At 43.6% G+C, this 27,828-nt stretch overlaps 1 protein-coding gene, 1 long non-coding RNA gene, 6 other non-coding genes and 1 pseudogene across 29 annotated transcripts; 7 read left to right on the top strand and 2 right to left on the bottom strand.

Moving 5' to 3' along the window:
• Positions 1 to 71: 71 nt before the first annotated feature.
• Positions 72 to 11,107, top strand: HMGN4 (high mobility group nucleosomal binding domain 4). 22 transcript variants are annotated; one of them, XR_012025489.1, is made up of 6 exons: positions 1,559 to 1,800; positions 2,216 to 2,437; positions 3,521 to 3,638; positions 5,402 to 5,446; positions 5,599 to 5,703; positions 8,107 to 9,829. XR_012025489.1 is itself a non-coding variant. In XM_072814004.1 (4 exons), exons 1-3 carry the CDS (start codon positions 1,149 to 1,151, stop codon positions 5,604 to 5,606), a joined length of 345 nt encoding a protein of 114 aa, XP_072670105.1. In that variant the 5' UTR covers positions 72 to 1,148; the 3' UTR covers positions 5,607 to 5,637; positions 8,107 to 11,107. The 22 variants fall into 22 exon arrangements, 11 of the variants coding, with proteins under 11 accessions (XP_072670105.1, XP_072670106.1, XP_072670103.1 ...); XR_012025488.1 differs by having other exon boundaries at positions 1,561 to 1,800; positions 3,524 to 3,638; XR_012025491.1 differs by lacking the exon at positions 2,216 to 2,437 and having other exon boundaries at positions 1,560 to 1,800; positions 3,524 to 3,638.
• Positions 763 to 835, top strand: TRNAR-ACG (transfer RNA arginine (anticodon ACG)). Its single transcript has one exon. It is a non-coding gene; the product is annotated as a tRNA-Arg (tRNA).
• On the top strand, positions 1,324 to 1,396 carry TRNAV-CAC (transfer RNA valine (anticodon CAC)). The gene has a single exon. It is a non-coding gene; the product is annotated as a tRNA-Val (tRNA).
• Positions 11,108 to 17,004: 5,897 nt separating the features above from the next.
• Positions 17,005 to 17,077, bottom strand: TRNAK-UUU (transfer RNA lysine (anticodon UUU)). Its single transcript has one exon. It is a non-coding gene; the product is annotated as a tRNA-Lys (tRNA).
• Positions 17,078 to 18,155: 1,078 nt separating this feature from the next.
• LOC140626207 (uncharacterized) lies at positions 18,156 to 20,685 on the bottom strand. The gene is made up of 2 exons (XR_012025409.1): positions 19,348 to 20,685; positions 18,156 to 18,744 (listed from the first exon to the last, which is right to left on the bottom strand). It is a non-coding gene; the product is annotated as an uncharacterized lncRNA (long non-coding RNA).
• Positions 19,110 to 19,181, top strand: TRNAA-CGC (transfer RNA alanine (anticodon CGC)). Its single transcript has one exon. It is a non-coding gene; the product is annotated as a tRNA-Ala (tRNA).
• Positions 19,710 to 19,783, top strand: TRNAI-AAU (transfer RNA isoleucine (anticodon AAU)). Its single transcript has one exon. It is a non-coding gene; the product is annotated as a tRNA-Ile (tRNA).
• A 77-nt stretch (positions 20,686 to 20,762) lies between the features above and the next one.
• On the top strand, positions 20,763 to 20,834 carry TRNAP-AGG (transfer RNA proline (anticodon AGG)). Its single transcript has one exon. It is a non-coding gene; the product is annotated as a tRNA-Pro (tRNA).
• Positions 20,835 to 21,779: 945 nt separating this feature from the next.
• On the top strand, positions 21,780 to 26,591 carry LOC140626082 (large ribosomal subunit protein uL15m pseudogene; annotated as a pseudogene).
• Positions 26,592 to 27,828: the final 1,237 nt, after the last annotated feature.

The raw sequence follows: 27,828 nt of genomic DNA, 5'->3' as shown, positions 1-27,828 counted from the left end.
GCATGGAGAGAACGCTGACTCCTCAGGAATACAGAGGCTGAACCGCACACGTAAGAGAATAGAGATGCTTATTTGAGAAGGCAAACCCGTGAGCGTTCCCGTGTGTCCGGGCTGATGATGCTCCATTGACAGGTGTCAGATGCTGTGCGGTGGGGCCCAGCGGTGGAAGCACAGGCAGAGCAGGTGCTTAGCACCGAGTCTTGCTTAGTAAATACTGAGATGGAAATTTTTTAACGACTCGAGGAGAGACAAGAAAGCATGTCCGATCACGCCATCCCCCAACGACTTCCAGTTTCCTACAGGTCCCACGCAGAGCCCTCGCGGGGGTCGCCTGCGCGCACCGGTCCCTCCTGGCTTCCGCCCTGACCTCCAGCGTTCCAATGGCTCCTTCCTCCGGTGGCCGCGTTTCTCTATCGTTGATCCCCGACTCCGCTGGGCTTTCCTGGACTTCCCGGTTTATTTTCCTCCAAGTGCTTATCATAATTATTCTACTTATTTAGTGATTCACGGTTGTAATCTCCTCGATGGGCAGGGATCACACCTGTTTTCTTCTAGGCTCCGCTTCCAGAGCCTTGAACGGTGGGTGACACAGGCTGCGGCGCGAACGCGTGGATGAAGAGGGAATGCGGGCGGCGAGCAGGTGGCTGCCCCGGAGCATCCTCGCGGCGGCCGGAGCGCGACCAGAGCGCGGACGCCTGGCGTCGGGCCCCGCCGGAACCCGAGTCCTCACGAAGACCTGCAGGCGCCCCCTTCCCGCATGCGGGGCCAGTGGCGCAATGGATAACGCGTCTGACTACGGATCAGAAGATTCCAGGTTCGACTCCTGGCTGGCTCGGTGGGCGCGCTTCCGTTTTACTCTTCCCTCCACGCCTCGGCGGCGAGGGACGCAGGGTTCCAGACCTCGCGCAGAGGGAGTCTCCTGCAAGTTCTCCGCGGCGAGAAAGCCCCCGCTTTTACCACCGCGGGGATCACCACGCCACTGCAGAGCGGATGCCGCGGCTCGGCCGCTGAGTGTGCGCCGTCCCGGGGCGTGCCCGTTCCGGTCGAAACGCGTGAAGATCGTAGTCTCTCTAGTTTTCCTCCGTCTGGCCATTTTGAGCGTGAATTGTTAAGGCTCTGGCCTCAGGCATGTACTCTGGAAGGACTCCATGTGCGCGTCTTACCGCCTTGTCAGGTGCGAGCGCTCAACGTGCAAGCACCGACGCACCCGCGAACGAAGCTCGGCTGCAGGGATTGGGGAAGGCGGGAGCGGAGCGGAGCAGAGCGAGCGCGGGGCGTGTTCCGCAGGGACAACTACCTTCGAGCGAGGCAGCCTCGCGGCTGGTTTCCGTAGTGTAGTGGTTATCACGTTCGCCTCACACGCGAAAGGTCCCCGGTTCGAAACCGGGCGGAAACAGGTGCGCTCCGTTTTGCGACTCATTCTTCAAAATTTTGTTTTATGTGATTTTTAAAAATACCACGCCTTCAGAAATATGCTCCCCAGCCTTTGGGGGTCCTGTCGCCGGGCCATAGTGCTGAGGCGGCGCCGCCCCAGGCGGGTCGGGGGCTCGCGGCCCGGGCGGCGGCCTGACGTCTCGCGAGGGGAGAGACGGCTCTCCCCTGCCCCGACGCGAGGTAGCTGCTGCCCGCAGTCCCGGAAGCGGTTCCTCGCCGCCGGTCACCTTCCTGTCCCCGGCAGGGCCCGCCGCGCGCGTCTCTCCTCCGCCCCACGGCCCGTGCCCGCCCTGCCCCAGCCGAGGGCACCCGCGCGGCCCGGGCCGCAGCCGGGCGCCCTCGCCTCCCGGACGGTCGCGGACTCGGGTAAGCGGCGGAGGCCTCGGGGCGCGCCTGGGTGCGTGGGGAGGTCCCCCAAGTCTCGGGTGCGGGGGCCTCCGCAGTCGAGCCGGGTCGCCGTGAGGGCCCGCCTGGCCCGCCTCTCCGGAGTAACGGCACCGCTGCTGGCCCGGGGGGGCGGGGCGCCGGCACTGGGTCCCCGAGCCCACAGCCCCGCGGGGACGCCGGGGCACGACCGGGGGGGGGGGGGCGACCGGGGCACGACCGGTGCTGGGTTCCTGAGCTTACAGCCCCGCGGGGACGCCGGGGCACGACCGGGGGCGGGGGAGCCCTTGCAAGGACGTGAGCTGCAGGGCCGCGGCGGGCCCGTACTCTCCCCGCCTTCTCCCTGGCCGCGCCTCGGGCTACCTTCACCGTGGCCTTCTGCTTTCCTCGCCAAAAGAAAGAAAACGATCCCAAAGTTAAGAAACGGACCAGCTGGATTCCGCGTATTGCCCTGAAGCTTGAGAAAAGCACCTGGTAGCCCCCGTTTAAAATCAGGTCTTGAGCCCCAGTGTTTGGCCTCTACCTCTGTTTTGCCATACATGGCCTGCTTCCGTGTTAATGGGATCCGTCAAAGGCTTTTCTGGTGCAGAAGTCTTAACATTCCACCGGACAGCTTCAGGTATATCCTCGGGATTTCCCTCCTAGATGAATTATTACTACAATTAATACTTGTATTATTTTTATTACCGCTGCTACTACTACTGCTATTTTTAGGGGTTAGCCAAGCCTGGTCTCTCAGGTCCCATTGCTCTAGGTTCCCTGAAATGATTGCTATGAATGCGGTGTTTTTACGACCATAATATAAAAAAGAAAGGGCAATCTTTATCGAATGAGCTGTTTCTTTCTTTCACTCTTTTTTTCTTTCTCTTCTTCCTCCATTTTCATATCTATTCCAAAAACCCTTGCCTTTTTCTTTTTTTTTTTTTTAAGTTTTTATTTATTTATTCATGTGAGACACAGAAAGAGAAAGAGGCAGAGACACAGGCAGAGAGAGAAGCGGGCTCCATGCAGGGAGCCCGATGTGGGACTCTGTACTGGGACGCCAGGATCTTGCCCTGGATGGAAGGCAGGCACTCAACTGCTGAGCCACCCAGGCATCCCAAAACCTTTGCTTTTGTCATCTTTTTAATTTCCTTGTTAGCAAGATAATAAGCTTTGGCATGTGCTCAATAGAAATGTACCCAAGACATTTTCATTTGAAATCTCTCCTCTATCACTCAGAGGTGCCCTGAAAGGAGGCACGGGTCTCAGGAACCTGGGAGATGCTGGCAGATTTGTCCTCTCCCATCCTTCTGGGATGCCAGTGGGCAGGAGTACCTTAGCTGGGAGACCATGTGTGCCCCAAGCCAACTAGTTGCAGACGGGGGACAGTTTCACTGGAAGCCTGTGGCTCTCTGCTTTTCTTCAAACCAGGTGTATTCTGGCAAGATGCAGAAGCAGCCCTACCCTTTGAGACACCCTGCCTGTTCTTACCTTCTCCTACTACCCTTCCCTCCCTTCCTCCCTCACTTAATGCCAAATGGAAGCTAAGGCTGCCCACCTTGGCTGATAATTCATTTGGAAGGTGGAGAACAAAAAGGCTCTAGGTAATGGCTGACGCCATGTGAGCTCTTGCTCCTGTGGCACACCACACCCTGCATGTACAATTTTTTATTTAATTGTGTTATGTCCTTTATTCTCTCTTTCCTAACCTTGGTGTTAGCAGTCTTCTTCCAGGTCTTCCCTCCGACCCCAAGGTGCAGAGAGAAGAAGGTGGCCTTCTGACTTTGGGGTGGGATTGAGACTAGAACCCAAGTTAGAACTATCTCCCTGAGATCCAGGTCAGTAACAGTCAAGGGAGCAGAAGAATGCTGCTTAAATGTGCCTTGTACATGGTTGCTGGAAATGGAGGGATGTGTGTGTATTGGATGAGGTAGGATTTGCTCCATGGATACTGGAGACAAGCTTACAGTGAAAGAGAAAAAAAAAAACAAAAACAAAAAAAACCAGGAAAAGGATTTTGAGAGCTATGCAAAACCTCAGAATGCACCTAATCCAAGATGTGTCGCAGGCCACTAAGGTCTTTACGCTCTATTCTCCTGTGTTGGTGGGTGCCAGGACTGCTGTAACAAAAGTGCTACTGACCACATATGACAAGCAATGGAAGTTTATTTTCTCATAGTCCTAAAGTCTGGAAGTCAGTCATCAAGATGGTGGCAGCTTTGGTCCTTTCTGAGGCCTTTCTCTCCTTAGCTTGCACATGGTCACCCCTCTGTGTTGTCTGTGTTCTAATCTACTATTATTAGGGCCCACCCGCATGACCTCATTTTTCCTTAACTACCTTTCTAAAGGCCCTATCTCCAAATACAGTCACAGTCTGAGGTCCTAGGGGTTAGGACTTCAACCAATGAATTTGGGTGGGGGCTGGGTGAGGGACAAATTCAGCTCACTTTTGGGGACTGAGATTGACGTTTTATATATATATTATTATTGCCACAGTTTGGAAAATTTCCACCAGTTAACCTCACAGAAAACTGTAGTACCCTGCATCTCCTCATTACTCATCATTTGCATATTTCTGTTTCAGATGAAATAGATTATTTGCTTCTTATTTGACTTTTAGGTCTTTGAAGCTACTTCTGCTGGTTAATTTAAACTTCATGGGTCTGTTTCTAATGAAAAATACAAGTCTTCATAGCTAACAAAAATATTTTTAAAAAAGGATGGGGCAGATGTTCCCTCTCCCTTGAGGCTGCTGAGGGAAAGATACCTTTCCACATTATAGAACAAGCAGTCTGGTTAAATGAAGAGTTGAACTGTGAGCTTTCTTAAGGATTTCAGTCTGATTCTTTACAACGTGAAAATGAATGATTCAACACTTTCATGAACTATTTTGTTTGTTCTGTTCTCTGTTAATATAATTCTGTCCTTGGATGTGTTATTTTAACAAAGGGGAATTGTTAAATTCCTAAAACTTTAAAAATTGTTGCCATGTCTTGGTAATTTCTTGCCCTGGTGATAGTATTGAAAGTCCTATCTCTGTATTCCCAAAGTTATAAAATTACTTATGTGATTTATCTGCCAGTTTATAATATTTATTTCTCTCACATGCATGATGGAATATTTGTAATCCTATGACTTCTATATTTTATTGCCTAACAAATTATCACTTCTTTTTTTTTAATTCTTAAAATAGTTTTTTTTTAATTAGTAGACTTTATTTTTTTAAGAGCAGTTTTAGCTTTTTGACAAATTGAGCAGGACGTAGGTTCTATTATTAGTTTCTCTTATTAATAACAGCTTGCGCTCGTGGGATACATCTGTTACAATTGATGGAAGTCCATTATTTATTTAGGCTTCACTGTATACAGTTGAGTTTTGTTAACTGCATAATGTCATCTATCTACAATTATAGCTCATACAGATTAGTCTCATTATCCTAAAAAATCCCTGGCCCTCCACCACCAATAATTTCTATGCAGTTAACACCACTGGGTGGTGAGAACCCTCCCTACCCATCTATCTTTGGCCTTCATGGAAATGAAATCACTTTATTCCACTGGCCCTTTTTCCTTATTTGTGTATCTGTCTCCTGATTTGCAAGGTCTCTGGAGAGTCAGCCTGTGGTCTCCTGATAAGCTTCCGCAAGGTGAGTTTCAAGGAACTAATCCATTTCATATACTCAAATACAGCATCTAGCTGGTGGCCTGTTTTCCTTGAATTTATCTTTATTGTTACCTGCTGTGTTTCGGCCTTTGACATGTGGTGATCACGGCCCCCCTGCTTGGGACGGACTGCAAGGGATCTAACATGAAGAAGACTGAGCCCACGAAACAGACTGTGAGCGTTCCCACACCAGGACATGGGCTAAGATACACAGTTTTGGAGTGAGATGGAAGGAGAATGGTATGAAGTGTCCATTCTGTAGGGAAGTGTGTCCTAGAAGAAAAGCTCACCCTTTGGTCTCCTCTCTCATCCTCTGGTAATGAAAAGGCCTCTAAAAATATATGCAGAATGTTTACAGTGACATTATCATTTTTTATTCACATTGGCACACTTTTGAGAGTGAATGGGGACATTATTAATAATCGCACCAGGGCAGTGGATGTAAACCAAGTTACCCTAATAGAAGACCAAATGATTTTCATGCCATAAAATATCTCGCAACGTTGGTTCCTTCCTCATAAGAACAGCTGTCTTTTCCTACCTTTTCCTTTCTGGGCACACCTTTACCATACCCAGAGTTGACCTATGTGATTTCTGGCATCCTTCTCAAGTACTTTCTTTATAAAGTATTTTCTTTTTTGTGTCAGAATTTGGATTAAAAAAAAAAAAACTTTTGTTCTCTAAGAATCGCTTACACATTTCTTTAGTGATACATTTGGGAGAGAGAAAAAAAAGGAATAAATCAGGCATAAATTCACAAAATGTCTAGGGAAGCATGTCCTCAGGAGAGAGCAGGTTGAGTCTACTGGATCAGTTGAACTGCAGCGTGTATCTGTGGCAACAGGGACTTTTCGGCCCTCAGTAATTTCGATTATTTAGAGGCAAAGGAAGAGCACAGTAAGGGATTAGAAGGGTCCAGCTAATTTCACATTAGCTTTTCAGTGAATTGCTGTTCAGCATGAGCATGGAACTGTTTCTCCTCTCAGTTTCAATCTCAGTTCCCAAAGTTTCTTATAAGGTACCAAGGGAAATACTGACTGATTCAAGTCACTTTGCTTCTTCTTTTCTTCTTTATACTAATACACTTCTCCCTCTATTGCACAAGAAGGAAGGAAAAATGCAACATTTCCAGTAATTCTAGTCATGGTGAAAAACTGAGGAGAAAAATAGATAGTTTGATGTTTTAGCACCATTTGTAGGTGATCATTTTTGTTGGTCAAGGAACATAAAAATCAAAACCAAGTTTGCTCAAGGATCATGTTTGCCCTTTATGTATTTAGATACTGAGGTCCAGCAAAAACAAAACAACAAAACAATACTCTGGAGCAGTTTAGGGACAAGATAATTTTTTTTTCTTAAATTAAAACATGGTGGAATGGGACAGGGCATAGGTTACAGAATTCCCCAGGAAATGTTTTCAAGGGTGGGACAGAAGTGTGAGTAGCTAGTCCTAGCGTAAAGCTTTAAAAAAGTTCACACAGTGCTTGTGAATGCCAGCCATAGGCCTAGGCCCTAATTACCTAAACTCAAATCACTTTCCATTCTGTATATCCTTGAACCTGTGCTTTGGGCTATGTACTTTTTTAAAGTAATTTTTATTAATTCTTGAACAGATACATAAAATGGCTCTGTGTAGAATCCAGAGAATAGTACACCAGCCATGTCACTCCTCCTCCACCCCACCCTCAATTCAAGGGAGAGAATGCTACCCCCAGCCCTTTCTCTGGATCTTTTTACTCTCCAACTGCCATCCCTTTCTCAATTCCTTTTGCTGTGACTGTTTCGATTTTTATCTTTATCTCTTGTTTTTCTTTTTAGTTTTACTATATGCTTGTAGCCTAAACATGTCATTTACTCTTGTACTTGTAAATGGACCTATACTGTACATATTTTGCAACCTGTCATTTTTGCTCAACATTATGTTCTTGAGATTCATCTCTGTTTTTGCGTGTCACTGTAATCTACTCGTTTCTGCTGCTGAATAGCATTCCCTTGCATAGATGCTACTAAACATATTTACCTATTCTATCATTGAAGGCCGGTGGGTGGTATTGTGTTTTGAAATTACAGATTTGCCATAAACATTCTTGTAGGGATTTCTTTCCTGTGCACATTTCTAAGAATTCCTCTAGGAAATACCCAGAAGTGAAATTGCTTTTCAGTATGTTTTCAAATTTAATACACTAATTTGTATACACATAAACACACATCCAAGCAGTATTTGGTGTTTTCATTGTTACACATCTACTGAGCCCTTGATTTTGTCAAACAATTTAGTTTCCGCTAGTTTAATGGGTGTGAAATGTTAGTATGCATTTTAAGAGTACTTTTTTGTGTTTATTCACCATTCATGCTTCTTCTAAAAAGTACTTGTTAACGCTTCTGCTCACTGTTTAAAATTTTCCTTTTGTCCTTTTCTCATGGATCTGTAGAAATTCATTATATATTCTGGATTCAAATCCCTCGTCAGTCATATATGTTACAAATATCTTTGCCCAGCTTGCAACTTACCTTTTTTACTTTTTTATAGTATCTTTGATTTACACAAAGTATTCATTTTAACATAGTCAAATTTGAATCTTAATGTAGTTAAATTTGTCAGTCTTTCCCATCATGGTTTATACTTTTCTGTGTTTGTGAAAGAAATCTTTCTAGGAGCAGTGGGAAGGAGACAGAAACCACCCCTTCCCTGGACTGACAGAGCTACCTGCCGAGCGCTGCTGCCACCATGCCCAAGAGAAAGGCAAAAGGAGATGCTAAAGGTGACAAAGGGAAGGTGAAGGATGAGCCACAGAGGAGATCAGCACGGTTGTCTGCTAAACCGGCTCCTCCAAAACCAGAACCCAGGCCTAAAAAGACCCCTGCCAAGAAAGGAGAGAAGCTGCCCAGAAGGAGAAAGGGCAAAGCAGAGGGTGGCAAGGATGGCAACAACGCTGCAAAGAACTTAGATGCTTCTGCAGCCCAGTCACAGAAAGCAGAAGGTGGTGGGGATGCCAAGTGAAGGGTACTTTTTTGATAGCGCTGTCCTTCTAGTGACTATACTGTTTGAAATACTATTTTTCTTTAATCAAGTTTTATAAAAATGTAGAATTTTTTTTTTTTCAAATTTCTGTTGTTAGCCTACAAGACACATTGTTGTTGTCTTTTCTTTCATGCAAAGTGCAAATACCACTAACAGAATGTCTCAGAAGCTGGATTGAAATGGGGGAAGATGAGATCTTCTATCCTTGTGTTTGAAGATTATTCTTGGTTCCCAGGAGGGATTCTCTGACATTCACATAATTCAGCCACTTTGGCTTAGAAGCCTTACATCGTGGAGAAGCAAAACTTTGTCTTCTTTCCTGATGCCATCAGCATATACCTGACTTCCTGAAATAGTTTTGATGTGGCCTTGGGCCTCCTAAAATACTCAGGCTTTCTGGTGATGACATCAACATGGTGTTGCTCAAAAGAGCCAAGGTTCCTGCTCATAGTTTGCAGATCATCCCTTTTGTAATCTGAGAGTTTTAGCATCTTTCTAACATGCTGGAGTTGACCTGCAAAAAGATCTTACATATCTCTTGTGAAACATCCACCCCTACTGAGAACTCTGCCTTTTCAAAACAGCAACCGAAGACTGTTGACTTTCGGGGGAGGGGAGTTTGAAAGTTGTAAAATGTTGTGGATTATCAACTCTCTCCTGGAAGAAACTGGTTTTAAAAAATATCTTATTAAGCTGAATACAAATTAGCTTGGTGGTAGGGGATTTCCTACCCAAAGTTATAGAGCTATTCTTTACTGCATTGTAGACCTTTTATAGTCTTGCTTTTCGCATTTGGTTTTAGTCTGCTCTGAACTGATTTTTGTGAAAAGTATGAGATAGTTCAGTTGAATGTTTTTTTTTTTTTTCCATATGGATAAGTGGTGGTTGTCCCAGCACCACTCTATGAATGACTTAATTCTTTCCCACTGATCTATAACACCAGCTCTTTCATAAATGAAGTCTACACATGTGGGTGACTCACTGGCCAATTTGTCTAGCCTTGTGGCAGTACTATACAAGCCTGAGTACTACAACTTAAAAAAAGATCTTGCTATCTCAGGACAAATCCCACCTCCAAAAAAAAAAAAAAAAAATCACCACCAAGTTTTTCTTCCTTGGGAATATCTTGGCTATTCTTAGCCATTTGCTCTCCTGTACAACTTTTAGAATTAGATGGACAAGTTCTAAAACAAAATTAAAATGTTGGAATTTTTATTGGATTTGTATTGAATTTGTAGACTAATTACAATGTTGAGTCTTCCAATCCATGAACATGATATAGTTCTCCATTTATTTAGCCTTTTTAAATGTCTTTCAATAAAGTTTTATAATTTTCTCCATAAATGTCTTTTATTAATATTTCCTAGGGACTTCAGATGTTTTTATGCTATTTTCATGGTATCTTTTTAATTACTGCAGTTTCTGTTTTTAGCTAAACTTGATGTTTAGATCCAGCAACCTTGCTAAACTCTCATTAATTCATGTAATATGTCTCTATTTTTTTGGGTTTTCTACATAGGCAAACCATACACAGACAATTTTGTTTCTACACAGTTTTATTCCCATTTTTACTCTTTCTAATGCTGAGCATTGTCCAACTGCTTAGTGCACAGGAGCAAACAAAGTTTTTTTTTTACAAACAAAGTTTTTACTGTCACCAATCTGATATTATGGTTGGGTCAGGGTGGGAGGGAGAAGTAGAAAATACACAGATTTATGTGAGGAGGGGCCTTAAGTTAACAAGTAAAAGTGGGTGCCATTTAGATAGGCTGGTGAGGGAAATCCTTCATGATGAGATGGCATCTGAGCAGAGCACTTAATGAAATAAAGGAACAAGAGATGTCAATATGCAAGGAAAGCACTCCAGCAGACAGGAGGTGAAAATGTGTTTGTTTGGCTCGCTGAGGAAGAATAGGGAATAAGGCTGCAGAAGTGGCTAAACTGGAAAGAAGATGGATAAGAGTGACAGCTGATAGGATTGCAGAGAAAGCCGAGGGCCAGGAAATGGAAGACCCTCCAAGCTGTAATTTTTCTCTGAAAGTGATGGGATACCATTAGCGTTCCAACAGAGAACACATTCTAAGTGGGGGTAGGGGGGCAAGCAATCAGCCATCTGGAGAGGGCAAAAGTTGAAGAAGGAAGACAAATTAGATGGCCGTCACACTGAATTGCATGAAATTCTATATTACCATGCTGTATTGCTGTCCTTCCCTCTGCTCAACTATTCCTGCCCCATTTTATTTGGTTAACAGCAAAACCTGTATCTGTGCTTTCTCTTTGCCAAGCAAGAACAGGTCAGGACCAAAGAAAAGCATTCTCTGTCATCAGAAGCCAAAGTCAAATGCAAAAAGTCACCACACAGTACTGTGCTTAGTGTTGTGGTGATACTGCTGCGGAAGCCCTGAGCCTGATGCCAGAGCGTATAAAGGGGTTTCAGGGAGAACTTCCTGGGTAATTTTGACACCTAGGCAGCAAAATGAAAACAGGAGTGGTCAAGCAAGGAAGGAGTGGAGGAAAGCCTTCTAGTAAGAGTAATAACATTTGCAAAGATGTTAAGAGAATATGGTGCATAGTTGATGTTCAATAAACTGTTGAATTAAAAAAAATTAATGCATAGCCAAATTGTAGTAGGTTTTTTTTTAACAATAAGGTATTTCTTGAGTGCTTATTGTTTGCCAAACACTGTATCTGTCCAGTGATTTCCATGACCCTTTGAGCTGAATATTAGTATCCCCCTTTTGCTTTACATTTAGTGAAACTGATGCAAATAGAAATGAAATAATTTCCCTTGAGATAATACAGTGAGTAGAAAAATCCAAATTAAGAGCCAGGTCTACAACTGCAGGGCCTGGAAGCTTTCCATTGTTGAAAAGATCAGTGGTGTATATATATATATATATATATATATATATATATATATATATATATATTTTTTTTTTAAGATCAGTAGTTTAAATTTCAAATGTGATCTGTCCAGTTCCTGTGTAAATTAAGGCATTTCCCAAGACACCATCAGGAAACAATCAAGTGCAAGAAATAATATTCTGCATGTTAAACGGTTGTAATTTCCACTAAAGAAAGATAGTAATTAGGGGTACCTGGGTGGCTCAGCGGTTGAGCATTTGCCTTTGGCTCAGGACCTGATTCTGGGGTCCTGGGATTGAATTCCCTATCGGGCTCCCTGCAGGGACCCTGCTTCTGCCTCTCTGTGTCTCTCATAAGTAAAATAAATAAATAAATATACATACATACATACATACACATATATTAAGAAGGGTAGTAATAAAAGAATAAAAGGACTCTAAATTCAATGGGGAAGTGGTCATATGGAATTCAGGATTTCAGTGTTTCTCTAGCAACATAAAACTAGAAAGACCTATTTTTTTCTATACAAAGATGGTAGTTTTTTAGACAAATATTTCTAAATATTTTAGACAAATATTTCTAAATCTAAATTAGGAAATAGTGATTATTATACTTTAAACCTCTTTGCCCCCTTTTCTGACCCACTTGGTACTTACATTCCTATCTGTAAATTAATAAATTGACATCCTGGTTTATGAATATTTTGAGAATTTGGGTGTCTGACACCAAACAGCTTGAGTGATCCAGAGTTTTCCATAATAAAATTTGTGACTCTCAAAACGGAGGCCCTGGTCCTGGAAGAGCTGGAAAGAGAGAGGGAAACTTACTTTCCTGTATCCACTTCCGTACCTCTTAGTTTTATTGCCTGGTGAACTGGGGGTACCCCGGGGTCCTGGAGCCTTGGCTCAGCCAGACCTGAAGGCATCACCACAGGTTCTTGGTCACGAGAAGGAACCCCAGGACAGACACACAGCACAGCAAAGTGACACAAGTGGGGCAGTTTATTAAAGCAAAAAGTACAATCTCCAGACATGAGAGCAGGCACCTAGAGAGAGAAGAGAAAGCGCTGCCACCCCCGGGTCAGGTTTCCTTTATTGATGGTTGTTAACTAGGAGGCATGATGTGTATTAGTTGGGGCAGGGAGCAGGGTACCCAGTTTTTCTCCTTAACCCACTCACAGCTTTCCTGTGGCGGCCCCACCATCTGGGGCCTGTCCGGTGCGCTGCCAGGCTGGCCTCCGGCTATCAGGTTGGAGCCTCACTGCCGGCCCTAAAAGCCCTCTTCTCAACAGTGGACACAGCGATCTTCGTAAAAACGGCGCCAAATGCCCTCAACCCGCTCCAGCGCTCCCCACCCCACGTGGGGCACGACCCTGAAGTACGAGCGCCCCCCGCATGCGCGCCCAGAGCCCTTAGGGCCGCACCAAGCACTTCCAGCCTCTCTAGGGCTTCGGGAGGCCTCTGCTTCGGGCGTCGCGGCCCGGCTCCAGCCGGCTGAGGGAGGCCGGCCCTGTGAAGCTCCTTCCCGGATTCCTTGGACCCCTCACAACCGTGCGGAGGCCTGGGGTTCAGGGCGCTAACCCCCAGGACCCTCCCCGAAGGGGATTGTCAGAGCCGGAAGCCACTTGGGGCCTGGGCACCCCTTAGGGGCTTCAGTGCCCTCTGGCCTCGCGATACTGCCCGTAGAGCCCTCCTCAAAATTATATTCTAAGAAAGCAGTAACAAATAGAGAAAGGGCAATTATACGACAAAAACAGTTACCAAGCATGTAAAATAACACTGAGTTGACGTATTGAATGTTCTACATCAAGCCCCGTCTTACGGCCACTGTCACGTCGGAAGAGTAAGTATGAGCCATTTACAAGGTATCTCCTCGCTCAGGTCTGCGATGCTGCAGTCATCGGATGTGGGTTCCGGTGACAGGGGCCCGGGACCGGTGCAGCAGGTGTTTCCATGGTAGCTGGGGCAGGACCCGCGGGCAGGAGAAGGGGTGATCCTGAGGAGAGGATGATGGTGACACACTTTTTAGTTTGTGCAGGAGGGAAGGTGGAGGAAACCTCCGTTTCTAGGGACTCTGTCAGCTGGAAGCGGGCTCCATAAGACCTTGATGGTCTGGCTGCTGTTAAGGGAAAATAGCTTTAGGGTTTTGGTAAAACATCAGCAGTAAGGCAGCTCTGAGTTCCTTGAGGAGCATCACTCTTCCTGTCTCGGGGATTTATCGGTCGGCTGCAGGCTGTAACCTGTGATTGTTCTTGGCGATGAAACCACAGGGACTTCTTACTGTCCTTTGCTCTCTACATTCATATGTGAAGGGCATGCCAGATTTTAGTTCAACGTCAGAGATGTTAAAGATGTCAATATTTATTCCTTCCAGGTTGACCCACCAGGCCCCAGGTTAAGAAACCTTGCAGAGGTACCTCCTACAGCACCTGGCACAGAGGAGCCATCTCCCCCTGGAGATGTAGATATTAGTAATTTAAGTATTACTTTTCTTGCACCTGGTCACATTTCTTTTAGGTGACCATGATGACATGAATCACATGAGGTTCTGAGGGAGCACAAAAATAAGTCAGAATTCAGCCCATTAATTCGGTCATTTTTTTTATTTATTTATTTTTCTGAGGTACAGTTGACATATAATGTACTAGTTCCAATTATATGACATAACAGTCTGGTATTTTTGTACATTGTGAAATGATCACCACAATGTCTGGTAAGCATCTGTCATTTTACATAGTGGCAAAAAAAATTGTGTGTGTGATGAGAAGGTTCCAGATTTACTCTCTTAGCAACTTTCAAATATGTAACGCAGTATTGTTAACTATATTAATTTTAGTTACATATATATGTAACTAAATGTGTAATATAATATGTACTAAATATATAACATATCTAAATTTACTTATATGTATGACTTCATTTAGATATGCATGCTAAAGAATGCTGTCCACATCCTGAGGAAAGAGAAGAAAAAAAACAAAAGTGGAAAGCTCCAAGATTTGGCTCCACAGTTTCTAAACCATACGTCCTTACAAAGAAAGACTTGCAAAGGAGACTTTGCATAAAGGATTTAGCTCTAAGCACCACTTTTGGTTGTGCTGCCCTGGGAGCCATAGGTTAACATACGGTTAGATAAAACACAAGAGAAAAGAAGGATGTCATGGATAGAAATACCGTAGAGGCAAAGCAGTTCAGGAAGAGTCTTTCTCTTGCAAAGGATTTCAGATTTTATCCTGTTTGACTTAAAAGTTTTAACCCTGGGGAAAAGCCTTTGCAAACTTGCATTTCACAAAAACCTCTGCCAGTTGGCCTTTGTATGGTGGAATTAGAGGGAGGTTATTGGAAGTGGAGATTTCCTGACTATGAAATATACTGCTTTATTCAGGCCTAGAAATGAAGACTTTCAAGAGGATGTGGCAAAAACAGCTGTCCACTATACTAAAAAAGATAGTAATAAAATGATTGTCATAATCCTCAGAAAGATGGCAAGAGCCTGAATTTGCGTGATAGGATGGGAGCAGAAAAGGAAATGAAGTCTTCACAGAATTCCCTGCACCCCTTCCTCTTAAGTACTTAACGGGTAGACTTGGTAATGGGTTGGATCCAGAGGAGGAGGAATAGGGATGAAGAAAGGGAAGGAGTCTGAGACAGGACTTAGTTTCTAGCTTTGGATTTATGTGGGTGGTTGTATAACTAACCAAGATAAGGAATACACAGAAGGAAGAGGAGAGCGTCGGGTTGATGAGTGCCAAGAAATGGGCAAGGTCTAAAATTTTACCCAGCGTGAAAGCTAAACTTGCTACACAGGGTTCCGTGGATACTGGTATAATTCACAAGACTCCTGGGTTAGAGACAATGGAAAGTCCATTACTCTAGTAATAGCAATAGCCAGATTATGAGCATTTTTTTCCCTGGTTCCCTGCCTCTAGTTCTCAGAGGGCAAAACCATGAATGACATCTGTACATGCAGTGGATTCTAAGAAAGAAACCCTAAACCATGGATCTCTATTCTTTTATAATGAGCAGTAAGCATGCCTACCCATTGCTCTGGAGAGACATTTCTGTCTTCACTTCTACAGTGTTTGCTGTATAAGCATCTTTGAAAAGAAAATCCAGAACAAAGAGCAGTCAGTGCCTTGCTAGCAATACATGTAGAAATGTGAGAGATTCATGAAGGATTATGTCCCAACAAAGAGTTACTTTCACTCATTGAGCTTTTCTTTTTCTCTTTTCTTTCTTTCTTTCTTTCTTTCTTTCTTTCTTTCTTTCTTTCTTTCTTTCCTTCCTTCCTTCCTTCCTTCCTTCCCTTTCTTTCTTTCTTTCTTTCTTCTTTCTTTCTTTCTTTCTTTCTTTCTTTCTTTCTTTCTTTCTTTCTTTCTTTCTTTCTTTCTTTTCTTCTTCTTCTTCTTCTTCTTCTTCTTCTTTTTTTTTCTTCTTTTTCTTCTTCTTTCTTCCTTCTTCTTCTAGAAGCATGGCTTGGAAAATTCAAATCTGGATGTTTTCCTCAACTCATCTGCCCAATAGAAGGGTAAATGACCCATGGAAACTTCTAGTAGCTTTTTCCTCTGGACACCAACCTCAAAGTAGCTGAGTTTCTTGAGTGGAAGGTGCCTGCCACATTTGGCTTTTTCTGGTAAAACAAATGATTAGAACTAGTTGACTTGTAGGTTTGAAGATTAATGGAGACAGGTTTAGGGATCGGGACAGTAATGGAGAATGGAAATACAACATATCCATTACCTTAATCCAGTGCCATGTTATAATGATCTAATATATGAATTGCTTGTAGCAACTTTGATGATTTTTCATAGCAATGTAAAATCCACTTTCTCTATTATCTTCTGGATCCTCTAGGATGAAAATTCTGCTTTGGGCAATGACCAAATGAAATCTCAAGCAAGGGCTGCCAGGTTCTGTTTCTTCAGAGACTCCAAGCAGGGCAGAGATGATGTTGCTGCCAATGCGCTCAGGTCACTTGAGGTTTTTGGGGCCTGGGATTTCTGGGAAGGGGCAGAGCAGGCAGGTTACTTGGCACAGGATGCATCACCCTGTAATTCCATCTTTGTGATTACTCTAAGCCCAATGTTTCCCACTGAGGGGGATGTGGAATCAATTTACTGGTGGCTAGTTCCCAGCATTGTAAATAGGAGGGAATCTGAAATATCAGAATGCAGTGCATATGTGAGGGTCAGTGGTTAGTCAATTTTGTTCCTGCTACATTTGTGTGTCTGGGTCCAGATGTAAACTCAAGTTCAAACTGGAAATGGCCAAAAAGTTTGGAAGCTGCTGCAACTGGGACCTGAATTCTAAGGGCTGATGTGGGCATCCCCAGAGCTGAGCAAAGTAGAGGATTGGAAAGGAGCACTCCAGTGTAGGGCAGAGGAAGCAGTTCTGTTTTGACTTTTGATAACTTGTGACCGTTGTTAATGAAACTTTTACTTGTGCTCTGGATGAAATGTTTAGCATGCTGCAGCTTCCAGCCACCTTACTAAAAGGCCATTCTACATTCTGGACAAATCCTAGGTTATGATATCTGTATTGTGTTCAGGATCCCCTCATTATTTAGTGAAATCAGCCTTTGATTTGATATTATCTTCTTTCCGGTTATATACTTGCTGGGTTAAAAATGCAGGAGCAGGGGAGAAAAGCACAAACCGCCCGAACAGGGACTTGAACCCTGGACCCTCAGATTAAAAGTCTGATGCTCTACCGACTGAGCTATCCGGGCTCACATAGAGTTCTCATACGCCTCAACTGGCTCACATGAAATGCTTCTGACACATCAACTGTAGTCAATCTATCCCTAAACTTGAAGGAGGAAATTATTTTAGAAGTTTCACCTGTGATTCTGGTTCAGCATTGCTCGTTTAGAAAATGCTTAGAAATATACTAATTAGCATAGAAAGTCACAAGGAGGGTCTTCTTTAATACCAAGGTCTAACCATATTATATTAATTATAATGTTGCCCCAAATTCTTTCTCCCTATAAAGTATAGAGATACATATATGTGTATATATATATATACACACAGTATATGTTTATGTATATATATGTATGCATGTATATATATACACTATATGTGTATATACACTATATGTGTGTATATACACACACACTATATATCACACACACACACTATCTGTATAGGTCAATACTATATAGAGATATATACTATACTATATAAAATTCAGTGCAGTCAAGAACTATGGAATGCTGGCCTTCAGTTCCTCAGTTTCCCAGAGAAATATCTCAAATATTCTACGTTTGGCCTCAAACAGAGCACTTTCAAAATGAAGCTGATTCATTGCTGGTGCTTTTAAGGTTTTAGGTGGCACTTTGGACACCTGAATATGGATCGAGAAACAGAGGGAGTGGTTTGATTTTGTGCTGGGTGTCAGCTGTCTTCATTTATTAATTTTTAATTTAAATAAACTCTTAACTTTTGAGTAGTTTTATATTTACCAAAAAGTTGCAAAAATATAAAGTTCCCATATACCCACTGTCCTTGGTTGTCCACATCCTACATTGTATATGGGTTTTAAGAAAACTAATTAGAATACTGTGTACATCTACATGTGCATTTCTCAGCTTAGACAATTACCAATTTTCATTTGTCCCTCTGGGGTCCTATCTCTTCACCCTCCCAGGTAAACACTGTCTTAAATTTGGGGTTTATTCTCTCTCTTTTGTTCTTTATAATTTGGCGTCTATTATAGTGTTTCTAAGTTTGTGAACAATATACTATGGAAATTTCCATAATAAAATCCAAACTTATGTATCTATAAACAAACAAACCAATCTCAGGTTTACTTAGTCATCTCTGTTTACTTAATCATCTTCTCAGTCGGTGTCCTTGAGTACCAGCACAATTTGGGCATGAGATTCTATTGATCCCTGAACACATGCCCTGCAAGCACTAGGGCACCCTAACATTTCCAGGGCTGGGAAGAAGGGTCCAGAAGAAAACAGGAGGCCTGCTATTGACCCACTCCTCCCTCCTCTTCCCAGCCTTGTGCTCCAGAGACTCATAGAGGAGATCCATCCTTCTAGAAGCCCGGTTAGGGCTTTGGCCTGGAAATTCTGGATTCTGGGACTGGACCCAAGTGCAGTGGGGTGACTAACTTCCCAGTTTTAGCACTGGATGTCTTGAGTCCCAAGGCCAACTATGACTCTAGAAGACCTTCTGCTCTGTATGGGTGAGAGCCCCTTATAGTATTTGGATCCGTTTTATCCAGGTGGAAGACTTGCCTTAGGTCGTTATTTCTTCAGCCAATTTATCTTCAAGTAAATAAATATCCCCTGTTCTGAGACACTCTTCCACTTCTCTCTCAATTCAGCTTCAAGTTGCCAGGGATCTTATTAGCCTATAGATCACTGCAGTACCTCTCACGTGTCTTTAAAATAAAAGAGAAAAAAAAAAAGGAAAGAAAGGAGCTTTTTATTTTCAAATTTTTATTTAAATTCGAGTTAGATAACATATGAGAAAGAAGCTTTTAGAGTCTCTCTGTCCTTTTTCTCATCAGATTTTTAGGTATTTGGTTCCATCCCTTAGTCTCTAGGTTAAGTGTCTGACAAACGTCCCATAGCTGGAAGACTCCTCTACTTGGAATATGGATGTTGCTCTTTTAACTATGTTATGATTTTGCTGAGCAGATAAAGGAAAATTTAATCTCAGTATTCAAAATATCTTCTGGTTCCTGGGGAGGAAAATAGGAGTCAAAGAATTGGGAAGAGTTAGAAAGACAGGGTTTGCAGGGCTGGGGATGTAGCTCAGTGGTAGAGCGCATGCTTCGCATGTATGAGGCCCCGGGTTCGATCCCCGGCATCTCCAAGATGTTTTGCCAACACAATCAGAAACCATGTTTTTAAAACGTGGAATCACTAGACTTGATATCCTCTTCATCGATTTCCACAGTGTCCTTGTAGCCACTGCTTTTAGAATTGTGTATGTAGGGAGGAAAACAGGATAACTCTAAGGTATTTGGGTTCATCTTTACCTGAAACCAGTAGCCCTGGAAACGTAGAAAAAAAAACACCGGAAGGAGAGATGGCGGAAGCAGATCAGCCTGGAAATTAGCCCAGGACCCATTAATGAAAGGCAATTTGTAGTATCCGGCTGGTCTTCAGAGGCAGAGATAATCTTGGCCTCAAAATACAGAGAGGGAGTGGGGCGGGGGGTATTGCTAGCACCTCGTTGCTGCGTCAGGGCACGAAAAACATAGGACAAGTATTGGGAAAGGGACGAAGCCTAGCTCGGTGCGGGCAAAATCAGCAGCGCGGATGCACCATGCTGTTTGCAGCGTAAAAAGCTGCAACAATACCTTCTTGTTATGACTTTGAACGCCCTTGTTGCGTAGTTGGCCGGTTAGCTCAGTTGGTTAGAGCGTGGTGCTAATAACGCCAAGGTCGCGGGTTCGATCCCCGTACGGGCCAGCCCGACGTTTTTTTTTTTTTTTTTTGCCCTTGCCTTGAGTTAAATCCTCCTGGTGACCCTCCGGTGGAAAAGGAGGCCCGCGTTCTAAGTTAAGACTGCGTCCCCATAAGAAACGTTTTGCCGCGAGTCCACTCCATCGTAGGAGAGCCCTGGGAACCCCTCTTGGCAAGCCCTCGTGCTCAGAAAGTTTGCTCCGAGAAGCAGAAAGCCAGCCGGACACCGTAGGGATTGTTAAATTCATTTAGAAGGAAAACGGTGTCGGATTGCGGTTTGGGTCCATCATCGCGCGGGACAGGGGAGGAATCCGTCTGAGAGACGAGCAGGTTCTCACCACTCTGACCTATGGGCTCTCCCGCACGGTGTCCTCGCCTTGCGGCCCCTACTGCCCCGTGCGGCCGGGTGGCGACGGCCGCAGCCCCTTTGCTTTGGCCGGTTCTGGTCCTTACGCTCTGTGTCAGCCAACTTCTCCACCGACGCCGGCTCCGGCTCCCTGGGTCTCCCAGTGTTCCTAGGGCCGCTGATTTCCTGTATCCAACCACGACCTCACAGCGGTAGGAGCTCCCACGCGTCCGCTATGGGCGTGGGGGACCTCGGGACCAGGCCGAGTGTCCCGAGGGTCGGGGACGTGCGAGCGGCGGTGGGCCTGGTCCCCCTGCAGAGGGAGGGAGGGGCTGCTCGGGCCTCGACCGGTGCAGGTGAGGAGGAGCTCAGGCTGCTGCACTGTCGGAGCAGCCGCCCTGGCTGTTGCTTACACGGGATGGGTCAGCGCCCTCTGCGAAGCACTAAGGCTTGATGCGCTCCTTGCGAGGACTGGGGAAGTGCTGAGAGCCACGTCTACCCGGTTTTGAAAATAAGAAAGGAGGGAGAGTCCAAATAAAGGTCGGTTATAGTTACACACACCCAAATATGAATGGAATACCAAAAAAAAATTGTTTTTACTAAATATTCAATATACTCAGAGAGAGCCTCAGCATATGTGGCTCGTTGGTCTAGGGGTATGATTCTCGCTTAGGGTGCGAGAGGTCCCGGGTTCAAATCCCGGACGAGCCCAGTTTTTGTGACTTCCCCTGATTCCACTTTTTCTAACTCGGCCTTCAAATTCTCACACAACGCAAATGGATACACAGGCCATTCAGTAAACTGCTATCACTTCTGGTAGAAGTGTGTAGGCTGCATATTCCCTCAATCCGAGTAACACGGGAACTCTGACTTGAAAGAGACAAGCACTTTTCAGTTTTGCCTTTTATTCCGTGTTCCGCCAACTCTAAAGGGATTCTTGCAAAGGCTGATGTTTCTGGTTCCTCTAGAGTTCCAACCCAGGGGTGTGATCATAGGAAAGTATAGGAAGACGATGCACATCTCAATTCAGTATCATCCACCATTCATGCATCGCTTTTTTATGGAAAAATAAAACACCGAACTACAGAGTTGGGGTTTTGGCAAACTTTGTACAAGATATCTTGGCTTTCCTCGTTAGCATAGCGTTGCCTATTCCCCCATCTTTCAGGAGGTCCGGGTTCTGGTTCCTTATTGGGAAGGGGCACTTTCTCTCGCCTCCTGGAGATACTGTTGGTACACTCAGATATTTGGTACACAGCAATTTGTTTAGCATCTGTTATATTCGATGAACTTCTGTAGTCGGTGATAAATGAGACATTAAAAAAAATCACTGGATCCCATATTCTAGTGGTTGTCAAATAATTTATATTAAAATGAATTTGCGCCTCCTCTCTTGAGGTGTGTGTCAGCCTTGATGGTGAAGAAGTACAAAAAATGAGCAAGCATGGGGGCCTGAAAGGGAGGGGAAAAAAAACCGCATAGATTTTCTTCAGGGCCGCATCCACAGAGCACCGTGGAGGCTGGCAGGTGACAGGGGGGCCACAGAGAGGGCCCAGGAGGGCCTGGACTCCTCACCTCCATGCCTGGAAGAGCATAGGCAACCAGTCCGTGGCTCTGGGAATGCCAGAGTTGGGGTAAGTGTTACAGCGCCCAGAGATGCCGACCTTTGGATCCCAGAAACCTTCTGGGGTCTATTGCAGCAGATGGTGAGAATGGAGGTGGGCCGAGATGTAGTGAAAGTGGGTGGGATGTGCACAGTCATTTAGAATAATGCTTATACATCTTGGCTTTCATGCCATCTTTATAAAACAAAAATAATCAAGCAAAATCTGGAATCCTGCATTCCTAGCAGGCCCAAGAAGAATTTATATGTCCTCATAATAAATTGGGGAAGGAGCTCTTTAGGTTCCCTGACTAGCTCAGTCAATAGAGGTATAGAGCCCTTAATCCAGGGGCTGTGGGTTTGAGCCCTGTATTGGGTGACTGCCTTACTTTTTCAGTGTTTTTTCTTAATTGAATTTCTGCACATTGAGAAATTAAGTCCCACACCGCTGTCGAACAAGAGGAATTTTGGAGGTCAACACTTTTAAGGAGTGGAATTCTGGAATCACAGCAAGTGGCCACGGTTCACCAGCTCTCTGCTAAGCTGCTCTGACTTGCTCTATTCAGCTTGCGGTGTAGGCGCAGCGCCCCCTGCCGGGAATGCATTTTTCTGGCCTAGCTGAGGTAGGGCTTGGGCTCTGTGTATTTAAGCTACACGGATGATTCAGAAGTACTACCCCCCGAGAAAAAAGGTTTAGGATACAGGGAGAAGGATGCAGAAATGTTGGAAAAGGTATAATCTGAAGGTGGAAAAAATAATCCAAACACAGGGCAGAGGTGAGAGGCGGCAATGTCCGCGCAGAGTTTTGAGACTCCACTTTCTGGCCCAAGCAAGTGTCATTAGGGAATAATGGGAGATGAACGATCTTTCTTTCTTTTCTTTCTTTCTTTCTTCTTCTTTCTTTCTTTCTTTCTTTCTTTCTTCTTTCTTTCTTTCTTTCTTTCTTTCTTTCTTTCTTTCTTTCTTTCTTTCTTTCTTCTTTCTTTCTTTCTTTCTTTCTTTCTTTCTTTCTTTCTTTCTTTCTTTCTTTCTCTTCTTTCTTTCTTTCTTTCTTTCTTTCTTTCTTTCTTTCTTTCTTTCTTTCTTTCTTTCTTTCTTTTCTTTTCTTTCTTTCTTCTTCTTTTTTTCTTTCTTTCTCTCTCTTTCTCCCTTCCGTTTCAAAGGCGGAGGTCAGTGACTCATCAGTCTTATAAGTCTTATAAGTCTTATATCACTCAGTGCTCATATCTTGTACATCACGTGCCCTCTTTCATGCCCATCACCCAGTGACCCCAGCCTCACCCACCTCCTCCCCTCCAGCAACCCTCAGTTTGTTTCCTAGAGTTAAGAGTCTCTTATGGTTTGTCTCCCTCTCTAATTTCATCTTATCTTCTGGGAGATGAATTTCCCATTACCACTACCTCACCCACCTGTTTGGTTCCTGCTCACTCACACCTGGATAGCACAACGTACCTCCTGATAGGTAATGCTGTTTCCAACCTTTCTTCCCTTCATATATGACAAATGGAAGAATCAAACAACCCACAACAGATTGCAGTTACCTTCACAATAAAATCCAAAGATTTAAGCTTGTTTTTCAGAATCCAAATTGCATTTCTACTTCCAACTTCTCTGAACTCTCCACCTCTAGGAAAAACCTGCCCTGTCCAACCAGTTATGTTCGTTCATTTCATTCCTACTGTGTATCCTTTTTACTCCTTTTTTTTTTTTTTTAAAGATCTTTTATTTATTCATAGAGACAGAGAGAGGCAGAGACCCAGGCAGAGGGAGAAGCAGGCATCATACAGAGAGCCTGACGTGGGACTCCATTCTCCAGGGTCTCCAGGATCATGCCCTGGGCTGCAGGCGGCGCTAAACCACTGCGCCACCGGGGCTGCCCACTCCTTTTTTCTTAACCAAATTTCTGCACATTGAGAAATGAGGTCCAAAATGAAGTCTAATTCCATTCTGGTTATGGACTAGGTTAACTCAGTTCTGTGCCTGGGCAATATGATCCCCGATAGGAATGGTTTGTGCTATTCCGGAGTGGCTTGAAAATCATTTCCATGGTGAAATTGACCCTTTCTGTGAGATTTCCTTGTTCCTCTGAAAATTTCATCATGCCTGTCCTCCTTTATCATTCCTTTGAAGCTTCCCTAGGTTTACTAGCACTTACTGACAAAATGCCCATGGCCATAATAGAGAAAGCACACACATACATACCTCCTCGTTTATTCTAAAAGCACAATTAGCCATTTATGTTCCTCTCTCTTCACTAACATTGTCCTAATGTTCTCTTCAGGCCTCAGGACAATTCAGTGGGCATGCTCTAACTTGGGTATCCAAATATGGCCGTACATGTGAATCACCTGGTGAGCTTCAAAAACTTGATTCCTGGGCCCCATCTCAGTCTTAGTGAGGCTGAATCTCTGATGCCTTAGAAACGAGCACTTTTAAGGTTGTTCTTTCTATTTTAACATGATAGATGTGGCAAGTTGGCTGCCTACTCAGGCTAGAATCCCACAAAGAGCCAATATCTGATGGAAAACACTGATTGTAGGTGTTTATCATTAGCTTTTGGTTCAGAAACTTGATGTTATATGCTTTTCTGCCTCTGTCTCTTCCTCTTGCCAGTTCATGTAGACTCTGGAGGGATGAGGTCCTGATAACCCAAATAAAACATGCTCATCCATTTATTCATTCTAGACATTTCTTGACCACTCCTGTGTGTCAGGCATTGTTTTGGGTGTTTGAGATTTATCAGTGAACAAACCAAAGATACCTGCCACTTAAGTTCTATGGAAGGAGGCAGACAATAACAAACAAAGATACAAGTAAACTAAAATTGATGTTAGAATGTGATCAGAGTGCTGGGAATAGGTGGGAGTCTCATCATAGTATTAAACAGGATTATTGGGTTAGCCTTACTGAAGGTAACATTTGAACACAGAGGGGCCACAGTGTTATTTTCAAGAGTTTCTAAGTAGAAGAATCAGGCAGAGCTGAAGGCAAAAGCATGTTTGCAGTAGTGTGGCTGGAGCAGAACATTTAAGGGGAAATGAGTCATGGGAGGAGGTCAAAAAATGTGAGGTCTTACAGTCTTTGTAAGGACTTTGAACTGGGTGAGACAGGAAGTCTCTGAAGTTTCTGTGTAGAAGAGTGACAGGAACTAACCTAGCTTCTAAAAGAATAACTCTGGCTGCTGTGTTGAGAAGAGATCTGAAGGAGATATGCTAGAAACAAGGACACCTGTTAGAAGGCTCTTGGTGGCCGAAAGGGTCAAGTCACACCTGAGTGGTCACAGGGCAGGTGTGGAGAAGTGACCTGATTTCTGGGTATGTCTGGCAGGCTGTCCAAGGGATTTTAATGGGGACTTGAAGGACAAGGATAACTTTGAAGATAGAGTGCCTGCTTTATGAATGAACTTATGCCAAGAAACAAACTGTTAGGTGGCCCAGTACATGTGTGTGTCTGTGTATGTGTTGTAATTGCCCTCAAATTTAGGAAGACAAAAATCATATAAAAGCTTGGCTAGTGTCTAATCAGAGCAGAAGGAGTTAGATGATAACATTTGTGTTGTTGTGAACACCTGATACTGCCTGCTGTCTGCACCTCGAGACTGCCACAAGCCTTGGAATATCCAGACTGCATTGAAAGAATGTCCACGTCCGGGCACGATGGCGTCAAGACAAATTACCACTCTCCATCCTCTTCCAACCAAACCTTCCTTTTTTCCTTACCCAGGAACCTGAATATTGTCATTAATCTATCACTTGCTCTGTGTAATGTTATATTAAGTTCTAAAATTCTTCTGTATTTTGCCTATTTAGATCAATCACACCTATACGTTGGGTACAGGGAATCATGTTTTAAACTAGGTGGACTCCCTAGTGTTTGGAGGTATTGTCATTATATACACAGTAAAAGCAAGGATCAAGAGTCGATATAAAATGCATGAACAGGCTCTTGGAGGGCCTGGACCGTGCAGGTAATGGCCGGCCCTATGCAGGGCAGGGGGTGGGGCCAGGGCACTGGGCCTGCTCCGGACCCTGCCCCATGTGAGCTTCACCACCCTAAAGCCCAATCCAGGCTCCAGGAAACCGGAAAGATGGCAGGAGATTGGAGAAGAGGTAGAAAACATAGCCAAGGCCATAAAGGAGAACAACAGAGAGGAACCCAGCCCAGACTGGCCTTTGGGCGGGGGGGGGGGGGGGGGCAGACTCCATTTTACATTCAAATCCGAAAATATGAGTTTAATGAAGGTCATCATAGCTTCAGATGCCATTATCAGCCTTTGAGCCTCAATAGATTGCAGTATCTTATCAATTTGGCCAAGTGGATCCTACTCAACCAATTGAATTAACTCAGCTTGTCAATGGGAGATGTATGACCATCCAGCCACTTTAAAGAGATTATGGTGTCCAGCTGGTAGAGGAGGGAGCTGACACCGTTATGATGAAAGTTAATATTGGAGTACGGTTGGCATCAGAATTAGCCATTGCTGCAATCGAAAAAAATGGTAGTGTCGTTACTATGGCCTTCTATGATTCAAGAAGTCTAGAAATTCTGTACCGACCTGTTCTATTCTTTCTGCACAGACAACCCATTCCAAAACAAATGCTTCCATCTGAAGCATTGATACCATATTATACTGATGCAAAGTCGTGGTTGCCTGGTGGATCCTGCCAAATTTCTCAAAGCAAGAGTTATACTTGCCTAGAGTATCGCTACATTTTACTTGATATCACTAAAGATGAACTCTTCAAAATGCTTAGTATTTGAAAGAATCCAAGGCAGATTTTCTTTGATCTTGCCTCTGGGTGATAAATACAGCAGATAAAATCTTAAAACCTACAGATGAGAATCTCAAGTATTACAGCTCATGAACTTAAAAGAAAAACAAGTTGTTAGAATTCTGGAAGAACAAGGACAGAAACATGCATATTTCTCACTGTCTTGTCTTCATTTGTGATTCTCTAGATGTTGATGTTTAATTTCTATGTAGCCCTATTTCCATTTTTATCTAAAATTAAATGTAATAAGCAAGGGCTGCAGAGAGGAACTGAATTGGTGTGGGTTCTTTCTCAATTAAAGAAACAAATTCCCTGGTTTTCTGCCGGAGGAAGATGATAGGTTTTAGTGTATTTCTTCTTCATTTTTTCATGATATTTTTTCCAAATCTTGTGTTATCATTGCTGCAAATCAGTATGAATTGTGCAGGTGGAATGGGTGTGACCACTAGGCCTGCTCAGTCAGGGTTAGAGCAGTTAGTAGTGTTGGCTCATCTTCGTCAACAGCCTCCAGGAAGGTCTCCTATCCAGTGTCAAGGTGAAAAGCCTTTGACTCTGGATTATTAAGATGTGGGATGTGAGTTAAAGGTTTAAGACCAGTGAATAAGTAGTACAATATTTGCTAGCAAAACCGAAACAGAAATTACAGGTGCATTCCTTTTCTCAATTCATCTGATAAGAGTAGACAATAATGATGAAGCCATCAGCCTTTTTCTTGAAGAAGTTAAGTGTTCTAATTCTGATACTTTACTTATTTCATAGATATTGGAGACCTTTGTTTCTCATTTAAATGATTTTTGGAAAATTGGTGATTATATAAGCCATAAAAACAACTGGTAATGTGAAAATTAAACTCAGTTAATGTAAAAGACTCAGCAGTCAGCTAGTTTATTTAGCTTTACAGAAATGTGTCATACCTAAACAGTACAAAAGCTCAATTTATCCTGCTGCAATTAAATCTTGAATGATTCATGACAATTTTTCCAGAGGAAAACCCAGGAAATCATTCCTGGTTATTTTAAAAGAAAAAACTTAAAAACCTAAATGATGCAATATTTTGGTTTGTTAACTTATCTACCTTCTATATTGCTAATCTGGGATTCAATTTATAAAGTAATTTATGCACCAAGAGTTTATTTAAATTTTTATTCAGGATTCCATAACTTGGTTTGTTATTAAACCATTCCTTAACAAACCAGAACTTATAAGAACCTAAAAGAAAATGCATGAACAAGAAGTTTCCTACAAGGGTACACTGAACCTTGACTGTTTTCCAAATCCCCTTTACCAGACAAGGAATTTTTCACATCAACTGATGAACACGTTTATCATA

This window comes from Canis lupus, chromosome 37, assembly GCF_048164855.1.
Source record: "Canis lupus baileyi chromosome 37, mCanLup2.hap1, whole genome shotgun sequence".
Lineage (NCBI taxonomy): Eukaryota > Metazoa > Chordata > Mammalia > Carnivora > Canidae > Canis > Canis lupus.
This window is presented reverse-complemented; position numbering and strand designations above follow the sequence as displayed.